Consider the following 10,599-nt stretch of genomic DNA (forward strand, 5'->3'; position numbering starts at 1 on the left):
ATTATAACAAACAGTTCGACTGTTTGTTGACCTTGCGGTTATTCCGCGCGGTTGTTCGGCGTTCTCTTGTTAGTAATTTTTTTCCGGCTGTCGTGACGCTTTCCGGATCGTCACAAATATGAGAACAAATTATTCAAATCTGATACTTTGCAGAAAAGCTTCAAAATCCATATTATTATAAGAAAGTTATTGAACATTACACAACACTGGCATTCTTCGTTACTTAGTTGCTGTCGCTATCTGTCGGTACACCAAAGATTAGGTTTCACTTTAGGTACTCGTGCGCTGTAAGCATAATGCTATTTCTCTTCCGCACATAAATAAAATAGAATAACGTTTATAACACATGAGAGCCCAAAGCGATCTCAACGCAGCCTTAGTCTTACCGCGTCCTGTGTGACCACGTTCTATTGTCTACGTCGTGTACGAATCATAGAACTACATAATGTATATAAACCTACAGTACAGACATTTCAACCTTAGTATTGGTTCTGCAGACTATAGAATAGAAGCAGTAACATACTTATGGTTGAAGTAACTATATATGAAGGATGTAGTAACGGAATATTACACATCGTAACAAGTGTAGTTGTGAGAACCGTATTGATATAGTTTCGGATGTAATATCAATTTAACCCTTAGTCGTCTTACATGGGTATTTCGAGTCCGGACGGTTTCTATTTATAGAAATTTCTCAGCACGTTGAAAGATTTTCTGCTCCTTCCTAAAAAATGTTAGAAGTAGAAGAAACTTGTGCACGAAGGGGCATTCAAAACCGTTAGTTCCTCTGCGGCCAGCATTGCGGTTTTTGTCCGGCTTCGAAAGACCCATGTAGGGCCACAACGTGTCTTGTTTATGAAAAGTGGAAAATCTGTAAACACTCATAGTAAGTATTCTATTTGCATTCTACATTGCATGCATTCTATCTGAATTGTTTGATTAGTTATTACTTTTTTAGTTAGTTATTATTCTTTACATATCTTGCATATAAGGGATTCTGAAAGTTAGTAAGATCGCGGTGGTGCATATCTTGTTGGAAAATACACACTTTAAAAGAGCTGTGAAATACTGCGCTGTACAATATCAATAAACCAGCAAGTCTGATCATCTAACGTCCTAAGTCGCGAATTCTAGGAAATGTGATTTCGGTCATAGCAAATAGATAAGAGGAAAAAGGCAAAATTCTGGCGTCTAAAAACGAGAGCAATCCAACTAGAAAAAGGAAAGGAAAATCCGGACAGAAAACCAAAAGCGACTCACAGGAAAATAATATGCAATGAGTAAAACAAGCGGAAGTTGTACGCCAGGTAATAGACCAGATATTGAAAATTCACTCTCTATGGAAGCAGGTCCTAAGGATTCTGGAAGGGAGGAATCAAACATTGCTGTTACCTGATCTTCTAGAATATAGTGAGGGGAACTTCAGTGCTTCCGATGACACGATAGCTGACTTTAGACCACAAATACGGAATGAAGTGCTTTTAAGAAGCATGGAAGCGTGGAGACATGCGAAAAATAAAATCAATGATTTAAAAACAACAATAAGAAAGTTACAGAACAAGGAATAGACAAAGCAAAGAGTATTTGAGACGGATGAGGAAGAACTGGAGTGGGAAACCGTAAATAATACTTGAGAATCAAGGAAGAGTAATAAGAAACGAAAAGTAATAAGAAACTTGTCACCGGAGACGTCGCCACAACAAGAAATGGAAAAAGTCGAAAATAAGGACGAGAAAAAGAGTGTAGCACCGCCGATATTTATAAACAAAGTTGACAACTTCAATTTACTTAAAAATATAATCTTGCAAAAGGTTAAGCACAATGTAAATTTTAAAATACATGCAAGTGGTGAAATAAAAGTTAATGCAATCGAAGTAGAAAATTATTGTGCTATTATCAAGTTACTAAAAACTGTAAAATCACAGGAAAGTCATCCCTTGAAAGAAATTGCTTACTACACATACCAGTGCAAACAACTAAAACCATATAAAATAGTAATTAAAGGGTTATATCCAACAACCAACAAAGCCGAGATAAAGAATGAGCTGACAAGATTGTGACATGAGGACTATTCGGGTAACGAATGTTATCATTAAAAAGAAAATCAATGAGATAATATACCAACTGAAATAATAGCACTGCCATTATTTTATGTTGACCTGGCTACCAAGCCCAACAACAAAGATGTTTACGAACTAAAGTATATGCAATATCAAAATGATATTGCAATATCAAAATAAAACTACCAAAATAAAAAAATAAATACCACAGTGTAAAAGATGCCAAGGTCTTGGGCATACTCAGAACTACTGCCAGAGAAAAGCTAAATGTGTAAAATGTGGAGCGAATCATCTCTCCACGGAATGTAGAAAGTCAAAAAATACAAAATGTAAGTGTGCTAATTACAATGACAAACGCACGGGAAACTGATAGAGATATCCAGTATATAAAGAAAAGCTGGCATCCCAACAAAAATAAAAAAATGACTGTAACCCAACGTATCTATCAAACACTCGAACACCTGTCAAAAAAGTTAAGCCCTCTGAATTCTTTGCTAAAATAGTTAGTGCAAGATGCATGCCAATATCAATTGAGAAAATGGTAACACAGGCCAAAATCAATGAACCAACGATTCAGGACGTATGGGATTTACTCCAGAAAATACAATATATGTATAATAGCACTAAAAGTAAACTAGAAGCACTGGAAGAGAGAAATATGCAAAAATAAAAAATCATAGTCAGCGCAACGAAAAATAATGACAGACACATCGTTTGGAATTATCATCTGGAACGCGAATGACTTCTGCGTAGTATGGAGCTGGAAATTTTATTAAGAGACAAAAATATAAACATAGCATTGATACACGAAACACAACTAATTAATAAAAGCTACTAGAAGATTTCGGACTTCACGATATATCATACAACACACCATAGTGATAAAGTTTATGCTGGAACAGCTATTGTTGTCGACACTAATGTGAAACATTCTTCACAAAAAGAAATTCATAAGGAATATATATAAGCCACTATAATCACAGTCCAGCATAATAATACGAACCTCAAAATAGCAACAATATACTGCCCACTTAGAAATAAGAAAGTTTGGATGGCGCTTTATGATTGGAGGAAACTGCAATGCTAAGCACAAGGCATGGGGATCCCGCTTAATTACTTCTAAAGGTAGGGAATTGCTGAAAGCCATCGAAGCTTGCAAGTATGAAGTCAAGGAAACTAACACATTGGCCAGCGGATACAGACAGGATACCTGACCTTATTGATTTCTATATTATGAAAAGTATTTCAACAAATTACTTCGAAGTTAAATAGAAAATATAAAAGATCTCTCTTTAGAACACATACGAGTGCTACTAACTCTTAGCTCCACGGTCATTTATAAAAAAAGAGAGTTACGCTCATCAAGAAATATACTGGGACAAATTTAGAGAAGAATTAGACTAATTAGTAAACCTAAAAGTAAGGCTTAAAACTATAAAGAAGTTAAACAAGCAAGTGTAAAACTTAGTAGAAAACATATGTAAAGCTGCGAGAATCTCAACACCAGCTTCAAGTAACATTATGATACAAGAAATATGCTATCCTGATGAGATTAGAAACATGATTAAAAAGAGAAGAAGACCAAGACGCATATAACAGAGATCAAAATATCCAGAAGATAAAAACACATTTAATCGCATTAATAATCAACTAAATAGATTAATTAAGGATAACAACAAGCAAAGTTTCGAAAGCTATTTATAAAGTCTTTCTGCAGATGCAGATACAAATTATTCCTTGTCGAAGGCAACTCGGAAACTAAAATATCTAATTACCAGAATACCACCACTCAAGAATGAGATGGAAAGGTGGATACATCGTCAAGAAAAGCCGAACTTTGCTCGACACTTGCACAAAGTTTTTTAAGTCAAGGACATACAGTCCAACATTAAAACGATTAAAGTATACAAAAAAGACTTATTACTCAAATAGGGTGAACGTACCGTTTATGACCACCTTAACCATTTTTGTAACTTTTGAAATGATTTTCTTTTTAACAATGTATAAAAAGAAGAAACTATTCACTTAAATATATTATTTAATATCTTAATTTCTAATATTTAAATAAATTTTAGGAAAATAAGCAAATAAATAATGAAAAAGTTAAATAATTGCAAAAATTCCGTATTACACCATTTTTGGCCACATGTGTACCTATTATAGCCATGTAGAGTGCTATTTTTGGCCATGTAGAAAATTTACCATTATAACAAACTTTTGTTCAAAATAAAAAGGTTAGTAAATAACAAAATGTAAACTTTCACATATTTCAATGTTAATTAAACAAAAAACACTTAACACTTATTCTGATATAATAATTTATAACAAACAAGCTTGAGGTAAGCGTTCATACTTAAAAACTGTTAGAGATGGTGCAATTTCTCCTGCAGCATTCACAGTAAAGAGCGTAGTAATATTTTCTTTATCACTGCTAGTAAAAACATCATATGTTGGTTTGCCCTTCTCTGCAATAACTAATCCTCCTTTAGGAGCTAAACATATTGCTGTCTCATTCATGTTGAATACTTTTTGCGGTTCTTCAAGAACTTCTAAATTATCTTTTAGTAAACTTTGTATTTCAGAAAAGCAAGTGCGAATATATTGTTTAGTTACAACTGCTCTCGTCTTACCTAAGTATTCAGCTTTCTTCATAGATAAGATAGGGTGTCGTTTTATAAAATTTTCAAACCATTTACGTCCTGGCGTGTTATTTGTAAATGGAGTTTTTAAATGTTCAGTTTCAATGAATTTTTTGACTGAATTCAACAAAACATCTTTTATGATAGGGAATCCCATTCGACATGTTTCCAACAACCAATCTACTAAAATAGCTTCTATTGAGATGAGAACCTAATATTGATTCACGACCTACACGTCCAGTGGTTACTGGTGCTTCACCTCGAATTTTGTGTCGCAAAGTTGTTCTTGGTACTTGATAAATTTTACTTACTGTCGAGACTGGTGTACCATTCTGAATAACAACTAAAGCTTGTCGTATTTTCGTTGGTGAATACAAAAATAATTTTCTCTTCTGCTGTTGATTTTTCTTGGATGTTGTAGACAACTTCTGTTTTCCTTTAACAGATTTATCCGAATTTCTTTTTGGCATTTTAATCTAAAAATATAATAATAAAATAATATGCAATATTTAAAACAATTTCATAAGTTGCATAATTTTTCAAAGATTAGTCAGTATTTTTAAGATTAATTTTCTTTTTATATTAAGTGGCCACAATTAGTTCAGGTATAACCCCAATTCTGGCCATCCTATAGCCACAAATAGAAAATACAAAAAAAACATGCTACATTTCTGGACAGCTTGTTTACTTTTAAAAAGCAAGTTAATTTTATAAGATATCATTATCAGAATTCATAAAAAAAAAAACAACTGTATACGTTTCATTTTTCATGCACATGAATATATACCGTTAAGTTTTTATTAAAAAATGTACTAAATTCTACTTACTGCGTTTTGAGAATTCTTATCCTTTGTTATAAGAAAACTATGTCTTAGATATACTGTATACAAAATATTTATTTTAAAATGTGAAAAAGAAATGTGAGGTGACTTATCGCATTATATAACCAAGAAATATAGTTGCAACATGCATATGTCGCGATTGACACGCACTGCAGCCAACCTTATACTAGAAAAACATAATAAATGACGAACATGGCCAAAACAGGAGCAGTGGCCACAAACGGTGCATCTACCCTATATAACTTTTAAGATTGCACAAGAAATAGATAAAAATATAAATTCGAAAAAAGTGCCAGGAATAAATCAAATATCATCCAGAGTGCTTAAAGAACTATCACAAAAGGCAATTATGCTCATCATGTACATTTTCAACGCCTATCTTCAACTGAAACATGATTTCTTTAAGCCGGATTTCTTTAAGCTAGCGCAGATAATTATGATTAATAAACTAGATAAACTGACTGAAGAAGTAAAATCATACAGATCAATATTACTACTTCCAGTGATATCAAAATTGTTCGAAAAATTACTGTACAAACAGCTTAAATCTTTATTACCAATATCTGTTCACCAATTTGGTTTTCGTAGTTAACACTCAATCATTGATCAAATACATAAAGTTACCTCTACAATTAAAAATTTATTTGAAGAAAAGAAATACGGCATTGCAGTATTTCTGGACATCGCGCAAGCATTCGACAAAGTATAAGTGGCATAAGGGGCTCATTTTAAAGATGAGTAAACTACTGCCAGGAAATATTTGCAGGCTACTGGAATCATATCTCACAAAGCGAAACTTTAGAGTGATATACCAAGAAACTAAATCTGTCTTCTATCCTATGCAGGCAGAAATTCCACAAGGTAGTGTCCTAGGGCTTATTCTGTATTTGACATATACAGCAGACGTACCAACAGATAGCAATATAATAATAAGCATTTTCGCACATGATACAGCAATAATGGCCGTCAACAAATCGCAAGTTAAAGCTACAAAGAATCTCCAAAAAGCTCTAGATAGTGTCCTACAGTGGACATAATACTGGAAAATCAAACTCAATAAACTCAAATCGACTTAGATAATATTTGCACTGCATCGTGTGGATCCGGAATACTGTGTACACATTGATAATCAACCAATATCGTAAGAAAACTCTGCAAAGTATTTGGATGTGCACCTTGATACAAGACTAACGTGGAAATATCACCTACGTAGAAAAGCGGAACAAATCCGCCTTAAAATCCGACAAATTAATTGGGTACAAATCACAACTGGATCTTTATCATAAAAGAATAATTTACCTCATGGTCATTAAACCTATACGGGATCCAATTATGGACAAAGAACTCGAACCGATTGTTAATTAAGCGCGTCCAAAATAAGATCATACGCATGATTAGTGATGCTGGATGATACTAAAGTACTGAAGACTTATATGCGGACTTAAATCTCCAAACAGTTGTGGAGGTGATTGGGGAGTTTACAAGATCACATGAGGCGAGATTGCATCAACATACTAATGTTGAGCTATACGATTATTAGATACGGAGAGGAATATGAAACGGCTAAAGAGAAACAAACCTCAAGACCTAACAATATAAAAACATAATGTCAGTCAGCGGACATACTAGTATTGACGTTTAGATAATGATCTAAACGTTTAGATAATGATCTAAACTAACACACACGTTCAGATAACGTATGTCAGCAGTATTACTTATTTAAACAATAGCTTGAGATTGTAATAATCATACATTTCTTCCCGGAAATGTATTTAAAAAAAAATTCTTTAGTTAGTTATTTTGTTAGTTAGTATTATTTAGTTAGTGAGTGTTATAGTTAGTTATATATGTATGTATGTTGTAATATGTATTTCAAATGAAATTCGTTGATTTTAGAAAACAATAGAAAAGCGAGTTGCAGCGTTACATCGCGTATTGTATGAAGAAAACTGTTCAGAATTCTATTAAGGATCTCGAACAATCTGATTCTCTTTCTAGAACTTTCTTGCTCCGAGCGGCTCGCGCGTGGCGGTTGCAATCTTCGCCGTCGCGACGGTCTCGCGCTGAGCGCGCATTCTTTTTTCCTCATAGCTTTCACTCGCGAGTCGTGATTGCTATGGCAACCAAGTGGCAAAACACGCTTCCGCGAATCGGCAGGCAGTATGCATGAAGAATCATCGGACGCTTTACCAAATAAGGTAATTTTGTGTGCGAGACGATGACACCCGCGATCGCGACCAACCAGCGAGTGAGCTGTTGCTAACCGAGCGAGCCATTAGAGGCAGATTTCATCGTCGGCGACGGCAGTCTGCTCCGACGGCTTCAGCGGTGATTATTTCAACGAGGCATCGATAATCCGGAAATCTTACTCTTGCTCTCAAGCCGGCTATCATAAGGTGAGAGCGGAGACTCATTCCGAGTTCGCTTCGCTCTCGAGTCTCGCATTTACTAAACGTCTTGATAGCACGGTACATTCCCATAGAAGGAGGAGGACGTACTAAGTGGCGGCAGGACGCCGTGCGTTCAAGATCTGCGTATTTTTTCGAAAAAGAAAAATATCGAGAGCATGATTTTGCTAGGCCGAGACTCAAACCCAGGTCTTTCGTTTGCCAGACGACTGCTCTAAACTACTGAGCTTTAAACTACCTGACACTCCACGCTTACGACACTCTCTTCTCCATAGATAAAGCTTCTTGCTTACTTCTTTCGAATTCTCACTCTCTTTCCTCGGCCGGCTATCATCGGGCGAGATTCGCGACACGTCGCTCCGTGTGCGCGCCGCTCTGGAAATATCGTCTTTGCAGCGTAGTCAAAAGTCTCGATCATCCGATACATTCGTATCCGTCAAAGTTTGCTTTAGGCGCGTTCGGCACGGCGTAATCTCACCGAGAATCACGGTGCGCAGTTTCTTTCTAACTTGTTTTCTGCATTTTTTGTAATTTATACTGTATTATGTGCATGCGTTTGGCAGCAGCGAGTACGCGATCACAACGGTTCTCGCGAACGCCAGGGTCGCGGAAGATTTCCTTCGCTTCGCGAGCAAAATTTCCGCGCGAAGAGCGTCCACCTAACGCTCGTCAAGATTTCCGTCGCGAAAGGTTGACTCAGCCTCAAGCGCAAAAAAAATCTCCGTGTTGCGTGTCAGGAGAATCATCGTGAGATCGCTGCCGAATCTTTTATTGTAAAATCGTTGTTTTTCGTTTCACGATTGGCGTTAAAGTCGATTAGCGCCAGTCTGCAAAATAAATGTGAATTTACTTCTCGTCACTTATTAAATCCTACTCCTTCCGCTCACCGTGTCTTTCACTGAGCGAAACCGGTGCACTGTCGGCTTGCTCACCGGCAAATCGAACCCGAAACAAAGACGATATTGAATTATTATTATTTATTTCGATCAAGGAATCAACAGTAATATTCCGTATAATTTACATAAGGACAATACAATGATGAAAAAACAGGAATTTATGGACAGCCTAATAATGTCTTTGATAGCACCGCATATGCACCACAGGCACTGTAGAAAGAAACATTACGGAAAGGGCTGTGCTTGTCAATATGCGCAATACTGTAGATTGAATAGCCAAAACCAGAGATACAGTATGTTTGATAAGAGCGTGTACGGCAAAACTTTTTCCTCGAAACCGTTAGAGGGGGGATATGAACGCGAGCCAATAGCGGGGCTCTTCTCCCAAGATGCTTTGTCTAGAAAGCCTTAGTTATCGTTTGACTTTCGTCACAAAAGGGTGTATTTCAACATGAGTGCCGCGTACGCATCACGTTACGAAGCTGTGTTTCTATGTTCGCATCCGAAAGGACCAAAAATGTCGCGCGGAGCGGCTGCTAAGTATATGAAGAAGTCTAAGGCGTGAGTAAGTGGGTGAAACGTTATTCCGAGGTCAAAAACGTTGATGACTTGCCGGATCGTGTCTCTGTGCAGAAAACGACGAAAAAGGAGGAAATGATTTTACGGGTGTTTGAGAAGAATCCTTGTTTATCATTGCGTGGCGGGCAAGCGGTTTTACTTAAAAAGGGTCTAAATATATCATGTCATACTATAAGAAGACGTTTACTGGCTCATAAAGTGAAATTTCGAAGCACGATAACGAAACCGTTGCTGTCTGAAAAACACGTCGAAAAAAGACTTGCTTGGGCAAAAGAAAATTTGGACCGCTATTGGGGCAACGTAATTTTTTCAGATGAAGCTTCGTTTTGGGCAAAGTCTTCTATCAGACGTGTCTGGTCTACCCAGGCCAATAGACTCATCGAGCGGACCGTTAAACATCCGGTAAAGGTGCACGTCTGGGGCTGTTTCTCAAAACAGGGATTTGGCACTTTACACATCTTTACACAAAATTTGGATGCTGCTAAAATGGTCCAAATATATGAGAGAGCTTTATTACCATCTGCCCAAAGGTGGTTTACGAGGAAAAATGAAAATTGGCTACTGCAAGAGGACAATGATCCGAAACATCGGAGTAGACTTTGTACTGCGTGGAAACAAGAAAATGACGTTGACGTACTGGATTGGCCTTCACAGTCGCCAGATGCAAATCCAATTGAAAATGTTTGGGCGCTTATAAAGTTTAAGCTCCGAGGAAAGAAAATATGGACCGTCAAGCAGTTAATTCGACAGATTCGATTTATATGGAGATCTTTGTCTGAAGATTATGCTGTAAAATTAGTAGAAAATATGTCTCGGAGATGCCAGTCAATTATTGATAATGGAGGCGACTGGACAACTTATTAATAATAAAGCATTGCAGTCTATATCATGCATAATGTGTACAAATTTTTTCAGTTTATGTATTATCCTAAGTTTTTGAGTTTTGCCGTACACGCTCTTATCAAACATACTGTATTAGGAAAACTAGGAAAACGCAAAAGATGTTACTTCTGCGATACGAGCACTGACAGGAAAACGTGGTATGGTTGGGTGTTCTGCGGAAATCTGGTGTGCAAAGACAATTGGAATTATATATGTACAGACTGTACCACCTAATATGTTTATGGATAGTATATTCTGTGTGCTTGTATTTACTGTTTTTTTTTTTACAATCA

At 36.4% G+C, this 10,599-nt stretch overlaps 1 protein-coding gene across 1 annotated transcript; it reads right to left on the bottom strand.

Moving 5' to 3' along the window:
- Nucleotides 1-3,742: 3,742 nt before the first annotated feature.
- LOC116853654 lies at nt 3,743-9,222 on the bottom strand. The gene has a single exon (XM_032834809.1). It carries the CDS (start codon nt 4,854-4,856, stop codon nt 4,380-4,382), a length of 477 nt encoding a protein of 158 aa, XP_032690700.1. The 5' UTR covers nt 4,857-9,222; the 3' UTR covers nt 3,743-4,379.
- Nucleotides 9,223-10,599: the final 1,377 nt, after the last annotated feature.

Source organism: Odontomachus brunneus, unplaced genomic scaffold (assembly GCF_010583005.1).
Source record: "Odontomachus brunneus isolate Ranch 3 - 2012 unplaced genomic scaffold, Obru_v1 Obru_scaffold_412, whole genome shotgun sequence".
NCBI classification, from domain to species: domain Eukaryota; kingdom Metazoa; phylum Arthropoda; class Insecta; order Hymenoptera; family Formicidae; genus Odontomachus; species Odontomachus brunneus.

Coding starts and splice junctions, on each gene's coding strand:
- LOC116853654 (XM_032834809.1), bottom strand. CDS start 4,856: ATGGGATTCCCTATCATAAAAGATGTTTTGTTGAATTCAGTCAAAAAA.